The 16710-nt window shown below is 56.9% G+C and overlaps 1 protein-coding gene across 2 annotated transcripts in view; it reads left to right on the forward strand.

The window, feature by feature from the left end:
• Positions 1–16393, forward strand: part of UPF1 (UPF1 RNA helicase and ATPase) — a 39081-nt gene extending 22688 nt beyond the window's left edge. The window contains exons 6-24 of one of the 2 annotated variants that reach the window (XM_015123356.3): positions 61–222; positions 867–984; positions 1133–1231; positions 2448–2556; positions 2726–2885; positions 2971–3089; positions 4102–4266; positions 4363–4477; positions 5051–5194; positions 5496–5709; positions 8470–8587; positions 8966–9122; positions 10150–10292; positions 11581–11755; positions 12296–12377; positions 13392–13553; positions 13664–13881; positions 14156–14278; positions 14675–16393. In XM_015123356.3, coding sequence (XP_014978842.1) covers positions 61–222; positions 867–984; positions 1133–1231; positions 2448–2556; positions 2726–2885; positions 2971–3089; positions 4102–4266; positions 4363–4477; positions 5051–5194; positions 5496–5709; positions 8470–8587; positions 8966–9122; positions 10150–10292; positions 11581–11755; positions 12296–12377; positions 13392–13553; positions 13664–13881; positions 14156–14275 — 2580 coding nt within the window. In that variant the 3' untranslated portion in view covers positions 14276–14278; positions 14675–16393. The remainder of the gene's footprint in view (positions 1–60; positions 223–866; positions 985–1132; positions 1232–2447; positions 2557–2725; positions 2886–2970; positions 3090–4101; positions 4267–4362; positions 4478–5050; positions 5195–5495; positions 5710–8469; positions 8588–8965; positions 9123–10149; positions 10293–11580; positions 11756–12295; positions 12378–13391; positions 13554–13663; positions 13882–14155; positions 14279–14674) is intronic. The other variant, XM_015123357.3, reaches the window with a different exon arrangement.
• Positions 16394–16710: the final 317 nt, after the last annotated feature.

Genomic DNA, 16710 nt, shown 5'->3' on the forward strand with positions numbered 1-16710 from the left:
CTCTGCACCCTCGTTCGTTTGCATGTAGGGAAAAACAGGACGAGTGTTGTTGTCTTCTAGGAAAACCCTTCTGCCACGCTGGAGGACCTGGAGAAGCCGGGGGTGGACGAGGAACCGCAGCACGTCCTCCTGCGGTATGAGGACGCCTACCAGTACCAGAACATATTCGGGCCCCTGGTCAAGCTGGAGGCCGACTATGACAAGAAGCTGAAGGAGTCCCAGGTGATGTGTGCAGGAGGGCTTGGCCTGGGCTGGGCTCTGACTCTCACAGCTCTCTTCCTCAGGCTTCCAAAGGGAGGTTTTCTCTCTAGGCTGTGGGAGCTGACGTGGGCTGCAGCTGCAACGCCTGAGAGTTGGAGCTTGTGGATCCAGGCCTGGCAGCCTGGTGGTCTGGGCCCCCGCCCTCAGAGCTGACATCAGCCTCAGTGTTTTCTATTTAAATCCAACACATCTTTCCCAGTGGGGTCCACAGCTTTGCCCACAGCTGCAGGAGTTAGACTCGGGCGTGATCCCTGTGAAGACCACATTTAGGCAACGGGAGCCCCGGAGTTCTGACCTCCCCTCCCTCCCTCCCCTCCTCTCTCTCTCCCTCCCTCCCGCAGCAGCTGCTCCCTGGCCACGGAGGCCTCTGGTGTGTGGTGAAGCCTCCAGACGGGATCGGCCTGTGTGTGTTCTGGGGACTCCTAATGGCTTCTCTTTCAGATATGCCCTTGGTGGCATTTGGGGCTGTCAGGTGCCGCTCACGGCGCCCGCTGTCACGGCAGAGGCTTGCTGTAGGGCCCGCCTCATGGGGCCTGGGGCATGTGGAGGCCAGGCCCGGGCATGTGCTGGAGGCTAACCGGGGCTCTTGTTTTTCATGTGCTCAGACTCAAGATAACATCACGGTCAGGTGGGACCTGGGCCTTAACAAGAAGAGAATCGCCTACTTCACTTTGCCCAAGACTGACTCTGGTAATGAGGATTTAGTCATAATTTGGTTAAGAGGTGATTTTAAGTTTTAAAATATTTGTGACCATAAGTAGCATAAAATTCCTAGTTCCACCCTTGTAAAGTGCCCCTTAATTTGAACTCTTCCTGGTGGAAGTGACGGCGCAGGTTAAAATGGCCACCTCTCTCACTTTCTTACCGCAAGACATGCGGCTCATGCAGGGGGATGAGATATGCCTGCGGTACAAAGGGGACCTTGCGCCCCTGTGGAAAGGGATCGGCCACGTCATCAAGGTCCCTGATAGTATCCTTCATGTGAAGAGGGTGGGGTTGGCTGGTGGGAGAGGAAAGTGGGGGGGCATCAGATGGAGGCCACCGTGGATTTGATGCTCGTCGCTGGGCCAGCATCTCGTGCTCTATGGTAGTTGCTGGCTGGCACTGGCCTCCACTGCTCTTAGGAGAATTGCAGGGCCTTCACCTTCTGGGACAGCTGGTTGTATGGTTGCTTCCCCTCTGCCCGAATGGTGGTGATATTGTGATGCTGCTTGTGTGACGCGTCCCTGGGCTGACTCTGGAGGTTAATGTGGCTGCAGGAGCGCCTTACCTGGATGCTGACTCTGCACACGGAGGTTCCAGAAGCCAGTGGTCACATGCAGACCCTGTGAGCACTCACTTGCTCCCAGGCCACGTTTGGGAATGTGCAGTAACCTCATGGTGACGCAGCCTGCCGGCCACAGTGGAGCAGCTGTAAGGCACAGGTGCAATCAGAGGCCTGGGGCGGGGAGGGGTCCTCGGAGAAGACATCACGGGTCCGACTCGGGCCTCTTGGTGACTGGCCAGTGCTCCTGGGGCCTGACCGTTCAGTGGTGGCCTCCACAGGGGTAGAGAGAGTCATGTCCCACACCCACCCTGTGCCTGACAAGCTCATCCTAAACACGTGAGACTGGTTTTGGGGCTCGGGGTTGAGGGAAGGGTGTTGCCTACCGGCCACAGCCTCCTGGAGGGCAGGTTGCTTGTGTATGCGGAGCCCGGTGCTTGGCTGTACTGGGAGGAGTGTTGTTTCTGTGGAACTGTGAGAAGAGCTGCTATGGCCAAAGCTGGGTTCCATGAACTCTGCCTGCCCCTGCTGGCCACATGTGCAGGAGCTCCTGGTGAGGTTCTGGGGCCCGGGATGTGGCTGCTCCCTGCTGGTGAGCGCTGGTGGCTTCGCTGCCGCCCTCTGCATCTCTGAAAGGGGCCTAGATGGGTGGCCGGGAGATGGCCCCGGGGGTGGCAAGGAGGAACTTCAGGCTGGCTGGGGGTGGGACACCGGCTCATGGTGAGGTAGATTCTGTCCTCAAGGACGCTGTCCTTCTGGTTTCTGGTCTGGTGTTGGCTGCATGTTTTTAGCGTTTGGTGCAAAACCAGTGGTGTCTTAAGTAACTAAATTTTAAAACGCCATTTAAAGAGTATGTACCAAGGGCGACCCAGAAAGGTCAGCCTGGCTTTTGACAAGGATGCAAACTTAACTCAGCACACAGATTATGGCGATGAGATTGCCATTGAGCTGCGGAGCAGCGTGGGTGCACCCGTGGAGGTGACTCACAACTTCCAGGTGGATTTTGTGTGGAAGTCAACCTCCTTTGACAGGTACGTCCCCTCCCGTCGTGGCCCCCCGATCCCTGGTTGCCACCCGTGGCATCTTTATGAGCCCTCCCCATCACTGTGGAGTGGGGCTCCCCACCCAGGTCTGCAGACTCAGGACGCTGGTGAGGCGGCCATGACTGTGCGTGTAGCCAACCCCACACCTTCCTCACAGGATGCAGAGTGCATTGAAAACGTTTGCTGTGGACGAGACCTCAGTGTCCGGCTACATCTACCACAAGCTGCTGGGCCATGAGGTGGAGGACGTAATCATCAAGTGCCAGCTGCCCAAGCGCTTCACGGCGCAGGGCCTCCCCGACCTCAACCACTCCCAGGTGTGCGCCGTCCTCAGCGCGCGGGGCCTCGCCCATGGGCCGGGACACAAGCGGCGGCTGCCCCTAACGGCCGCTTGTATTGAAGGTTTATGCCGTGAAGACTGTGCTGCAAAGACCGCTGAGCCTGATCCAGGGCCCGCCAGGCACGGGGAAGACAGTGACGTCGGCCACCATCGTCTACCACCTGGCCCGACAAGGCAACGGGTAGGACTGACACGGCCCCTGTGGGCGAGACCTGGGAGGTCTTTAGGGTGGCCAGATGGAAGGCCTGCTGCCAGGAGCCTCGGGCTCTGTCATACTGGGGAGAGCACTTGGCAGACAGTGTCGCTGTAGCACCTACTGCTCTCCATGTGACGTTATTTGTGTCAGCTGCAGCCTTGGGATTGCATTTTATTTTATTTATTTTTTTTTTTTTTGAGACGGGAGTCTCGGTCTGTCACCCAGGCTGGAGTGCAGTGGCCGGATCTCAGCTCACTGCAAGCTCCGCCTCCTGGGTTCACGCCATTCTCCTGCCTCAGCCTCCTGAGTAGCTGGGACTACAGGCGGCCGCCGCCTCGCCCGGCTAGTTTTTTATATTTTTTAGTAGAGACGGGGTTTCACCGGGTTAGCCAGGATGGTCTTGATCTCCTGACCTCGTGATCCGCCGGTCTCGGCCTCCCAAAGTGCTGGGATTACAGGCTTGAGCCACTGCGCCCGGCCGGGATTGCATTTTAGTAACCAGGTCTGCTACTGGTGTAGAAGACTCGGGGCAGGGGGCCGTGGCTGCAGCAGCGTGAGTTCTGTGTGCGTCTCAGAACTGTGAAGGCACTTTATAGCATGGCGGGAGGGTTCAGGTTCCAGCCTTGGCATTGCTTGTGGTTGGTAGAGCTGTGAAGGCTGGGCTGTCTGGATCTGAGCTCCTTCAACATTGTGTCATTACTGCCTGTTAAAAATGATAGGAGTTTAAGGCCAGCCTGAGCAGGGTGAGACGTCTCTACAAAAAAACATTCAGAAATTAATTGGGGGTAGTGGTGTGCACCTGTTGTCCCAGCTACTCAGGAGGCTAAGGTGGGAGGATCGCTTGAGCCCAGGATATTGAGGCTGCAATTAGCTGAAATCACTGCACTCCAGCCTGGGCAACAGAGCAAGACCCTGTCTCAAAAAAACAGAGTCTTGGCTTATTACATTCACCGAGCTTTCTCTGGGTAAGCATTGAGCTGCCTGAATGGTGTTGCAGGCCGGTGCTGGTGTGTGCTCCGAGCAACATCGCCGTGGACCAGCTAACAGAGAAGATCCACCAGACGGGGCTGAAGGTCGTGCGCCTCTGTGCCAAGAGCCGCGAGGCCATCGACTCCCCAGTGTCTTTCCTGGCCCTGCACAACCAGATCAGAAACATGGACAGGTGTGTATCAAGTCCATCCCTCCCAGTTGGTCCCTGAGCTGCTGCAGGTGACATGTACAGAGCTCAGGTGCCCCGCTGACCTGCATGTGCTTCCAGCATGCCTGAGCTGCAGAAGCTGCAGCAGCTGAAAGATGAGACTGGGGAGCTGTCGTCTGCCGACGAGAAGCGGTACCGGGCCTTGAAGCGTACCGCGGAGAGAGAGCTGCTGATGGTGAGTGCCCCTCCTGCCTGTAAAAGGGCCTGTGGGCTGGCGGCCTGATGGTTTTTGTTTGGGCCAAGGCACCTGTTTGAATTGTTGCTTTGCTTCTGGAAAGAGAAATTAGATGCTCTCTACCTGGCCTCTCTGCGCTCAGTTGTACAGTAAATTAGGGACATCTTGCTGCCTGGAACACGGTCTTCTAGGGAGTCTCCACTCCCAGCCTCCACTGGGATCTGGCAGTGGATCTAGAACACTCCTGCTCTTTCATAACCCGCCAGCCTGAACTGGAATCAGCCTGAGTGCAGCTTTCAGCAGCTCAGCACTGCCCCTTGAAGGCTGTCGTGAGACATAGAGCCTTTGGTGTGGAGAGGTTGCCTTCTGTGAAACGTGACCGTTTAAGGACCTTTAAAGTTGGTAATCACCACAGCCTGGACCGTGTATCTTGTCCGGGAGGGACAGCTTGTTTTTTTATAGTGTCAGGGAGGGTGAGAAACAGGAGAGCTTCTGTGTCCTGTCCCACCTGCCCTCCAGGGTCTGGTGGCGTTTACAGTGCAGGTGCCCTGATGCCTCTGCACCCTTCCCCAGAATGCAGATGTCATCTGCTGCACATGTGTGGGCGCCGGCGACCCAAGACTGGCCAAGATGCAGTTCCGCTCCATTTTAATCGACGAAAGCACCCAGGCCACTGAGCCAGAGTGCATGGTTCCCGTGGTCCTTGGGGCCAAGCAGGTGGGCTCTCTTCCCTACCGTCTCCTGTGTGAAAACTCGTGTGTGTGATTCTTGGTGTTTGTCTTTTAAAACACCCTGTATTGATGTAGGATGCTCAGCAGAATGTGTGCACACGCAGGGCTCCCTGAGGGGTTTATAGAGGGTGGGGTCTGCCAGCTGCACGTCCAGCGTGTGTGGTGAGCAATGCCCCTGTGGCCAGGTGGTGCCCTGTGCACCCTGGGGCCCCTACTTCCTCACTAGTGTGTGTTGAGGCTGATTCACACCTGAACTTCTTGACTTGTGGGGGCCCCTCTCCCTACAGCTGATCCTTGTAGGTGACCACTGCCAACTGGGCCCAGTGGTGATGTGCAAGAAGGCGGCCAAAGCCGGGCTGTCGCAGTCGCTCTTCGAGCGCCTGGTGGTGCTGGGCATCCGGCCCATCCGCCTGCAGGTCCAGTACCGGATGCACCCTGCACTCAGCGCCTTCCCGTCCAACATCTTCTACGAGGGCTCCCTCCAGAATGGTGTCACTGCAGGTAACGGGTTCTGCTTGGCGCAGGGGCTTCTGCGGAGAAGTGGCATCAAGGGAATGTGGCCTGGGGAGAAGGAACTGGCCCATCAGTTTCCCCTGAGTGGCTTCACATAGCCACTGCTTGAGTTAAGGGCACTTTGTGCCCAAGGTCTTGGTGGTATGGTCTTAGATCAAGTGGTGTCTCTGGGGCATGTGGGGAGCCTGTGTCCTCTGTAAAACTCAGTCATTGCCTGAGAATTCATCCAAGGCTCATGTGGCAGCATGCACAACAGCAAGGACAGGCGTTAGGGATGCTGAGCCCAGGCCTTAACGTGGGCCGTGTGTTCAGTGCTTCCTGAAGTATAGTCATTCTCGGGGCCTGGGCCCCTGGGGTCTGCAAGACCGTGTCTGGCTTCCCTGTATAACACAGAGGCCTCAGCTGCCCTTTTTCACTCTGCCGATGCTTGCTGGTGACTCACTGTTACTTCTGCAAGAGTTGGCTCGGAGCAGCCGGACTGTGCTGGGATCACAGTAAGAAACACCCCGGATGAGGAAGTGAACAGTATATCTTGCCTTGAGTGTTTTGCTGCGACCAGATAGAATTTCTCATGACACCTTCGGGTGTGCCGGTGCTTGAAGGCAGGCCTTGTGGACACACCCTGGGTATTCACCCCGTGGTGTTGGGCAGACTTTTTCCAAAAACGATCGATCTCATCGCTTCATAGAGAACAAGTGGCAACATCTGTTACAGTAGTAAAATTCAAGTGAAAACCAGAATTTTGGAAAACGTTAACGTCGCTTGCCATGAGCTTGGTGTCTTCCCAACACCTAGAGACTTTTCTAATGAGGTCTGTGGGGGTAACAGATGAACTGTTTCCACCATTGCCGGTGAAATGTGTCAGCCTTTGGAAGACCTACTTGATGGGAGATCCTTCTTGAATGACCAATGCAGAGTGTCACGAAGTCACACGGGGATGGAGTGGCAAAGAGTTGTCACAGGCCTGCGGAAACCCACCTCTGCCCAGCTTGATGTGGCCTCAGGGCTGGAAACTCCCAGCCATGCAGAAAGGCTGTAAAAACAAACCCATCTCCCTTTCCAGTCACAGGCATCCATGAGGCCCGGCTTTCCCGGAGCCCGGGAGGGTGGACTGAGCAGAGACAGATCCCAGGGCCCAGCTGCCTCCGATTCATCCAGATAGTAAGGAGATTCGCAGAAACGGGAGACAGGACCACTCTTCTCACTTAGCTTATTTTTGGAGAAATAACTAATGTGTAATGGGTTATTTTTAAACGAATTAATACATTTTTAAAAAATTTCCAAGTTTAGGGAATACAGTTATCCAATAAACAAAAGCTGTTTGGACTCCCTAACTTTTGAGAGTGTAAAGGGTCCTGAAAGCTGCCAATACAGCATCTCGTGAACTCCAAACCTGTGAGGTTGGTATTGTCAGGCCTACTTACAGGAGAAAGTGAGGCTCAGAGCCCACCCCCCGGGTTGGGCTGCACCACTCTTTGCCGAGTGGTAGGTCGTGGGAGTTGATGCCACTGTTGACATCGCTGGGACACCGCTGTTCCCAGTGCATGGCAAGGCTGAAAACAGAAGGCTGCAGAGACCTCGCTTGTGCTGGTATGTCTGAGCACTGGCTGGGAAAGGCGTGGCTCAGTGCAGGCTCAGACCCCTCATGGTCCCCAGGGCATTGGCCCAGAGGGCAGACGCTGGTGCACACTGCTCTCTAATTGATGCCCAGCACGTAGTTCACACCCAGTAAGTATATTTTAGGAAATTCTCTATTGAAGTGTAAACATGTGGCCACATTACGAGTGTCTGGCTCAGTGAGTGGTCACTAAGTGAGCATATTTGGATAGCCAGCATCTGAACCCAGAACCACCTGAGCAGCTGCAAGAAGCCGCCTCATCCCTGCAGGTGGCCACCGTCCAGGGGTGCGCATCCACAGCAGCCCCTGGGCTGAGGGACTTCTGAGCTCATCCGGCGGCCCCTGTGCTCGCTGCAACAACAGTGATGCACTTGGCCTCATTTTCAGCTCGACGTGGGATCATACGGTGTGTGCTGGCGTGTCTGGCTTCCTCTGTCCATGTCAGGCTGGTGCTGTGCAAAAACACCAGTTTCCTCACACTGATCGAAGCTCCCAGTAGAGTGAGGGGGGCACGTGTGAATTGAGAAGCTGGTTTTACAGTTTTAAGGAAACGCACAGAGCCCAGAAAAGCCAAGATGAGTGCGAAGAGCCCGAAGAAAGTTGCTGCTCACACAGCAGGACGCTGTGGCCCCCCAGCTACAGTGTTGGGCCCCGGCCCAGGAGGGAGCCCAGAGGCAGAGCCAGCAGTCCACAGGCCTTCAGCAGGAATGGGCAAGGCTGCAGGGCAGGGGGACACAGTTGACTTAGCAGTGTCACATACAAGTCAGTTGTAGGGGCTGTGGAGCCTTTAAGGCAAGCTTCTGGAAGGAAGCAGGAGAATAGCCTGTATCCTGGGGTTGCCAGAGATCCAGGCTGCAGGAAATCTCTGGCTGAGACCCTGTTTTCTGTTCAGGGGCTGAGCCAACTCTGTGCTGGCCATGGTGCTCTCAGTGGCCTCTGCTCAACCTTGCTCAATCCTGGCCATTTCCAGCCAGGGGACCGGCTCAGGTGACCTCACCAGGGCCTCACAGATTGAGGTCTCTTGCCCCAGGGCCTGCAGCGCTGGTGTGGCATCTACATTGCGCTGTGTCTGAACTCAGTTGAGGCGGGCTAGGGCTTTTGAAGTGTTACCTCTTTCCCTCCCCTCACAGCGGATCGTGTGAAGAAGGGATTTGACTTCCAGTGGCCCCAGCCCGATAAACCGATGTTCTTCTACGTGACCCAGGGCCAAGAGGAGATAGCCAGCTCGGGCACCTCCTACCTGAACAGGTGAGCAGGGACAGGCCCACCGGCGTCTGCAGGCCTTGGGGACAGCTTGAGAGGTTGCTGACCCATTGTACTTATTTTTAACATGGGACTGAAACTTTTTTTACTTTCATCTGCTGTTTAGACTAAACCGTATTGTTTCTGCCTCCTTTTCCATTGTACTTGTTTTTTATTGGGCAGATACTTGCTAATCCCACATGGCAGCATTTTCTGCCCCTCAAGACTTCCTTGGTGAAGGCTGGGGAAGCTCAGCCATGCAAACACCAGTGATGGCAGCTGCCTTCCCGCAGGGTGTCGTGTGTCTGCACCCCTCACAGCCTCCAGCCTCAGGGCTCGGGATCCCACAGGTGGAGCCCAGCACTGAGAGCCTGGGTTTCTTAGGACCGAGGCTGCGAACGTGGAGAAGATCACCACGAAGTTGCTGAAGGCGGGCGCCAAGCCGGACCAGATTGGCATCATCACGCCCTACGAGGGCCAGCGCTCCTACCTGGTGCAGTACATGCAGTTCAGCGGCTCCCTGCACACCAAGCTCTACCAGGTGCTCTGAGCCCATGGGCACACTCGGTCTCCGGGGCCATTCAGGGGTATTGACCCTTGACTTTTAAGTTACCCCCCCCAAGAGGTGCCCGTCCTGGCTGGAGCTCAGAGTGGCCCAGGAAGCACCAGCTGGTCCACCCTCTGGGGAGGGCACAGACAGCACATCCCCACAGTCCTTGTGAAATTCCACATGGTCAGGACAGAGACTTTGAGAAGTACGTCACAAGGATCAGAAACATGGGTTGAGATTGGCACATCAAGGTGTTTTCTTGGGACGGTTGAAACAAGTCCAAGGTGGAACGGGAGTGGTCTGTGCCTGCCACGCAGTAGATGTTGTGCTGTGGAGACTGGTGTTCACACCTTTTTTGACACCCGGATGAAACGCCTACTGCGGGTGTGTGGGGAGGAGGCACAGCTCTGCCTCCACGGGGAAATGAGCCCAAGTGCCGAGTCTGAGTGGCTACATGGCAGTGGTTTCTGTTCTGTTTTTGAGCCCGGCTCAGGTTCTCTGGGATGAGCACTTGTGCTCTTAGTGCTGAGAAACAAATCCCCATGGCTAAAAGAGAACAGGCTGGGTGTCGTGGCTCACACCTGGAGTCCCAGCACTTTGGGAGACTGAGGCAGGGGAGTCGCTTGAGCCTGGGAGTTCCAGACCAACCTGTGCAATGTAGGGAGACCCCATCTCCACCAAAAAAAAAAAAGTAACTGGGTGTGGTGGCATGTGCCTATGGTCCCAGCTACTCAGGAGACTGAGGTAGGATCACCTGAGCCTGGGAGGTCAAGGCTGCAGTGAGCTGAGATCGCACGACTGCACTCTAGCCTGTGACAGAGCAACATCCTGTCTCTAAAAAAAGAAAACAAAGCAAAATGACAGCAGAGCCAGGACATCCCCTAGGTGCGATGGAGCAGGTGCCAGGCCCCAAGCTCCCGGGTGGGATTTGAGGGTGGGTCTTGGTGTATTTCCTGCATTTTGCGGGGACTGGGAAGGCAGCCTGTTGGCCGATAATGACCATAAAGCTCCCTTTCAGGAGGTGGAGATCGCCAGTGTGGACGCCTTTCAGGGACGCGAGAAGGACTTCATCATCCTGTCCTGTGTGCGGGCCAACGAGCACCAAGGCATTGGGTTTTTAAATGACCCCAGGCGTCTGAACGTGGCCCTGACCAGAGCAAGGTAGGGAGGCTGCCTGCTGTGTGCTGCCCAGCCGCTCTCATCAGTCCTCACTTGCCAGGGAATTTGGGGCTAGGGTTGGGGGTTGCCAGGGCCAGAGGTCAGAGGGCTCTAAGCAGCAGTTGAGAAACAATGTCTCACTGGAGAGATCTTTGTTTCCGTGTCCTGGGGGTTTGCTGTGGCCCCTGTGCCTCAGCCCAGCAGGACGTATCTTTCCAGGCCCTTCTGGTCTGATTCAGATAAATCTGGTGTGTGTCTGTCAAGTTGTTTAATCTGAGAGCCTGTAAATTTTGGTCCTGTCCACTACTTTTGGTTCTAAAATACAACTTTTGTGAATTGATGATAGCAGAAGGGATCCATTCTGTCATCCCACATACAACTAGACATCAGGCCGGGTGCAGTGTCTCATGCCTGCAATCCCAGCATTTTGGGAGGCCGAGTCGGGTGGATCACCTGAGGTCAGGAGTTCTCAACCAGCCTAACCATGGTGAAACCTGTCTGTACTAAATACAAAAAAATTAGCCAGGCGTGGTGGTGCATGCCTGTAATCTGAGCTACTTGGGAGGCTGAAACAGGAGAATCGCTTATACCTGGGAGGCGGAGATTGTGGTGAGCTGAGATCGTGCCATTGCACGCCAGCCTGGGCAACAAGAGCAAAACTCAGACTCCAAAGAAAGTAAGAAAGAAAAAAAAAAAACTAGACAGCAAGGACTCATTCACCAGCTGGAAGTCCGGGGGGCCTGGCCTGTGGCTCCACCCAGCATAGGGAGAGAACCTGGCGCTCCTTCCAGCTCACATACGCAGTAGTCCTCCTGTAGGTCACCATGGCTTTGTCATTGGTTACTTCCTCTTTCTAAGGCGCGCTCTTGTTTGGTGGGTGGTATTGGGTGGGTCCCCCCACAGCTGCGTGAGGTGGGCTAGAGGAGCTGGGCATCGGGTCAGTACCCCAGCCTGCCAGGGACCCTGTGGGGCCACCTGTGCCCTGGTGCCTGGAAGGCTGACTCTCTTGACAGCAGGTCTTGTCTTCAAACGTATCCACCTAGCCAGGTGTCTGCCATGGGGCTGCTTAGAGTTGGCCACAAAATCAACCCGTGTGCAGGGTCAGTAGCCTGGCATTGGGCTCTGGGGCCTGTCCCTGTGGCTGGCAGCCTGCCTGTTGCCTTGGCTCGCCTGGTCCACGCCTCTCTTGCCTTGGATTTGGGTTGTGAGTGAATGCAGCCTTGCCTCTTGGACCATCCTGTGAGACGGGCCGCTCTCCACCTGCATCCTCAGCACTGTGCCCTTGTTGCAGGTACGGCGTCATCATTGTGGGCAACCCGAAGGCGCTGTCGAAGCAGCCACTCTGGAACCACCTGCTGAACTACTACAAGGAGCAGAAGGTGCTGGTGGAAGGGCCGCTCAACAACCTGCGCGAGAGCCTCATGCAGTTCAGCAAGCCGCGCAAGCTGGTCAACACCATCAACCCGGTGAGCGTCTGCGCAGGACAGCAGGGCAGCAAGGAGAAACCCGGGCCTGAAACACTGCTGGGAATGTGCCAGCTTGGCCCATGTGCCTGTGAGCTGAGGGAGGGCTCTCCTAGGGGAGGATGGGCCAGCCCACTTCCTGTCTCCCAAGCCATGTGTGGCATTTTTGGCTCAGGGCCCCTGAGTCCTGGGTGGCCTCTGGGAATTGGGCTCAGGGCTGCTGTGCCGCATGCAGCAGCCTGGGGCCTGGGACCTGGGACGCCGGGAGTTGGAAGCTTTTCAAGCCCGGGGTTCCCTGGTGGTGAGGGAATATGAAGCTTCCTGAGCTGAGGCCCAAGGGTCAGCATCAGCCCAGGTCTGCCAAGGAGGGCAGGCGAGACCCAGAGGCCGTGAGACACAGCTCTCTCCTGTCTCCAGGGAGAGCCCCTGGCACAGTGTCAACACCCCACAGCTGCATACCTGCTGCCTCCCAGGCCACCGGCCCATGGGAAGTTGTTCCTTCTGTTGAGATGACAAATTCCTCACCTATCTAAACCTTCGCAGGGAGCCCGCTTCATGACCACAGCCATGTATGATGCCAGGGAGGCCATCATCCCAGGCTCCGTCTATGATCGGAGCAGCCAGGGTGAGTTGCTCGGCAGGAGACCGGCCGGCCCCTTGTCCTTACACCAGGATGTTGGCTGTTCCCATGGCTGAAGCTTTAGGTGCCCCACCTTTCCTTCCCCTCAAGGGCGGGGCCTGGCTCCCTTGTCCTCCCCGCCCCCAGGGCATCTCTAGCCCCACAGCACCCCTGGGGCGTTTGTCTTTAGCCAGAGTTTATTTGTGTTTCCTGGTGATCAATCTAGTTAGCTTTTTCTTGCCTTTTGGTAGGGCAGGGACTGCATGTAGTACAAATAGAACATTTTCATAAAAAGGATTTTTTTTTCCTTTGGTAAATTCAGGGTGATTTTCATTTATTTTTTATGTTTAGAGACAGGGTCTCGCTATGTTGTCCAGGCTGGTCTCAAACTCCTGCCTCAAGCATTCCTCCCGCTCAGCCTCCCAAAGTGCTGGGATTACAGGCGAGAGTCACTGCACGTGGCCAATTTGCATGGGGGTTTTTTTTTGTTTGTTTGTTTTGGTTTTTTTTGAGACAGTCTTGCTCTGTCGCCCAAGCTGGAGTACAGTGGTGCGATCTTGGCTCACTGCAACCTCTGCCTCCCGGATTCAAGCGATTCTCCTGCCTTGGCCTTCCAAGTAGCTGGGATTACAAGCACCCACCACCACGCCCAGCTAATTTTTGTGTTTTTAGCCATGTTGGCCTGGCTGGTCTCAAACTCCTGATCTCAGGTGGTCCACCCACCTCGGCTTCCCAAAGTGCTGGGATTACAGGCTTGAGCCAACATGCCCGGCCCTGATTTTCAGATCTGTGTAGGCCAGTGATTCCCAGCAGGTTCTTCTGGGGGAAGGTGCCTGCCCTAGCACCCAGCCCCAGGCTGGCTGCTGTAGTCAACATGGAGTCCGGCGAATCTGCATCTTCAGCCTGGGCAGAGCCAGGACAGATGTGCAGCTCCGACTGACTGGCTGGTGGGGTGGGTGGGGCATCACCGGGGTTTGACCGAGGCAGATGACACCTGCTGTGTTCCACTGTGATTTGCAGGCCGGCCCTCCAGCATGTACTTCCAGACCCATGACCAGATTGGCATGATCAGTGCCGGCCCCAGCCACGTGGCTGCCATGAACATTCCCATCCCCTTCAACCTGGTCATGCCGCCCATGCCACCGCCTGGCTATTTTGGACAAGCCAACGGGCCTGCTGCAGGTAAGCATCCATGGCTGTGGCCGGGTGTGGCCCTCCTGAGAGCTCTCGAGGGTGTGCTTGTTTGCGAGGCCCTGGCCTCCTTGGGATCACCCTGGACTGCTGTCTTTCAGGCCGAGGCACCCCGAAAGGCAAGACTGGCCGTGGGGGACGCCAGAAGAACCGCTTTGGGCTTCCTGGGCCCAGCCAGACCAACCTCCCCAACAGCCAAGCCAGCCAGGATGTGGCGTCACAGCCCTTCTCTCAGGGCGCCCTGACGCAGGGCTACATCTCCATGAGCCAGCCCTCCCAGATGAGCCAGCCCGGCCTCTCCCAGCCGGAGCTGTCCCAGGTGAGCCCGCCCCACGCACAGAGCCCTCTTGCAGCCCTGGGACAGGACTTGCTTGAGTGAGAGTGGGGCTGTGCACCTGGAACATGCCCGAGAGCTGGCCTGGCCCATGTCCACTGTCCAGATTACCTGTCCCTGGGCTAGGGTCATCAGAGTGGATCTCCTGGGTCTTAATTTGGGGACGGATTTTCCATTCTCCTCTCTGGGCTGCTGAGGGCTGGGTGGATGTGAGCACCCTTGGCCTGTGGCTTGCTTACCTCCTGACATTGTCTTTCAGGACAGTTACCTTGGTGATGAGTTTAAATCACAAATCGACGTGGCGCTCTCGCAGGACTCCACGTACCAGGGAGAGAGGGCGTACCAGCATGGCGGGGTGACGGGGCTGTCCCAGTACTAAAAGGCAAGCCCCCCCGGAGCAGGCCTGGCCCCATCCCAGCCTCCAGGGAGCTGCTGGGGAGGGGTGGTATCTGGAAATGCATGCTGTCCCCAGTGGGGTCACAGGCCCGCAGGGCCAGCTTGGCCTGTGCCCTTCACCACCAGTCAGGGTGGCTCCATGTGTTGCCCAGTCACAGCCCCACTTTCCCCTTGAAAGAATTCTAGGGCTCCTCACGGAAAGAGATGTGGAGGCACCCCACCCTACCCCATCCTGGCGGGTAGCCCTCTGCTCGCGGGACCTGTTTCCTCATCAGAGTGGGGGAGAGCAGCTCGAGCTCTCCCTCGCTGTCCCGTGCGCTGGGTACCTGTGGGGCTCTGTGCGCCGCCTCTCACCGCCTCCTGCCCTTCTCCCTCCTGACAGGTGGCGGCGGAAGAGCTAAGCAACGTGGCTTAGTCCATCAGCATCTTATTCTGGGTAATAAAAAATAAAAATAAACGGATACCTGTTTTCCACTGCTAAAACTGAAGCACCACTGTGTGAGCGACAGGAAGGGAGAGCGCACGAGGGAGAGGAGCCGAGGCCGAGCGCCCCCTGCTGGCCCGCGGCGGCGAGGAGCAGAGGGAGCGGAGGAGGGGCCGGCCCGCGGGAGCCGCCGCCACCAGGAGGCCCCGCTCCGTCCCACCGGGGCTGCGGCCAGGGCGGAGGGAGGAAGACCCTCATCTCAGAGTAGCCCTTTCCTCTGTCTTTTATTTCTTTTTCTCTTTGATTGAAAGGGGACTACGTCTTAGCAGGAAAAAACTTCGCATTTCTGTGCCCGAGCAGGCTCCTTGCAAAGACGGCGGCGCGCGGGGCAGAGCCCCGGGAGGGCGCATCTGTCCACGCCTACCAGACGCGCCGAGGTCGCGCTGCCTGTGTTCTCCGAGGGCCTTCATTTAAAGAAAATAAGGGTGTTTGGGGTTTTTCTGTTTGTTTTTTCAAGATTCTTTTAAAGGAGTACTGAAGAATACTTTCCTAAGTTTGTCTCTAAAATCTTAGCGGTGGACCTGGGAGATGTGAGAAGCTTCCAGAAACAGTTTGAACAAGCCAGCGCCACTGGAGAAGAGGAGCAACACCTGTGCCGCGGCCTGGAGGAGGATTTTTGTTGCTGGTTTTAGCTACCGGTGGCTTCTTGCTGCGGGGCATCGGGCCTCTGGGGTAGCTGCCCACCGAGCCTGGAAGCTGCTCGTTCTCCACTGGACTCAGAAGCCAAGCCGCTTCCCGCCCGGACTCGGCGCAGGGCCCTGCACCTGTGAGGAAGGTGCTTTTGGCCCCATTGCGAGGGGCCTTGGCTAGGACTGGCCCTGTGGCCAGGGGGCGAGAAGGTGGCTGTTCCCGGATCAACGGCTTTTTCCCGGGGGCCTTTGGAAGATTTGGTGGAAGGACAAGAGGGCTGGTCCCTGTCCCCAGGAGGCACCGACAGTCCCTGTACTGGTTAGACACACGGAGCGCTGCACACCGAAAGTCCAAATTGGGAGCTCTGCCTGCCAGCAGTTTTGCTGAGGGGGTGATCGCTGCTTCTGGGGGGTAAGGAAACAAGTTACAGGAATTACTGCGTTCTGTGTGAAGGGGCTGGGGGGTGTGGTGTCGTTGGCAGAGGGTCATTTTAGTTAGGAGAGCTGCCTCAGCCCCTCGAACCCCTGGCTTGGGGTGTCATTCCGCCTGGCGGCCAGGCCTCCAGCCTGCCCTGGCCCAGGCCTGGGGCTGTCACTTGCCCTGAGCTGAACACTTCCAGATTCCAGCTTCTACATGGGACAGACGGGGACGCACAGGCCACCTTCCTTCTGGCAGGGACTCTTATTTATTCCCATTGCTCTAGGGCTTTCGGTTTCCCCTTCTTCCGGTAGGCCGCGTAGAGGCATGCACCACGCACCGGGTAGGCTTCTGCGGTGACCCCGCGGCGGCCTTAGGGACGCTGCCTGCCCCATCCCGGCTGTTGGGTTGGGCCGCTTTGCCTCTGCTTCGCCCTGTGCTGTGTTCTCCAGCTTTGTAGCAGCGGCCTTGACAAACCCAGGCGCACCGTACCAAGGCAATGTAACTTTTGATTTTCGGTCAATTTAAGTTCTTTTGTCACCAATAAAATATTAAACAGTTTTGCCTTCACACCAAGGATTGGATAAACTGCAGGGGGCGGAGGGTGTTGGGGGCGGGGGTTCCCTGGCCGAGTGAGGGGTTGGGGTGTGAAGGACGCCAGAGGGAGACAGGCAAAGCCCAGAAAGGGCAGGTCTGCCTTGCAGGACTGAGGAAGGGCGACCCCTGCCCCTGGGCCCCTCCCGTGGGCAGCACCTGGGCCTGTCGGGACGGCTCCCGGGAGTGGCGGGTTAGGCCTCGGATAAGTGACCTGGAAGTGGAAAGGCCTTTCCGATCGCCAAGGCCGAGGGGCGCTCTCCCCAACCCCAGGCAAAGGAGTCCAAGGAGAC

The sequence above is a fragment of the Macaca mulatta genome, chromosome 19 (assembly GCF_049350105.2).
Source record: "Macaca mulatta isolate MMU2019108-1 chromosome 19, T2T-MMU8v2.0, whole genome shotgun sequence".
Lineage (NCBI taxonomy): Eukaryota > Metazoa > Chordata > Mammalia > Primates > Cercopithecidae > Macaca > Macaca mulatta.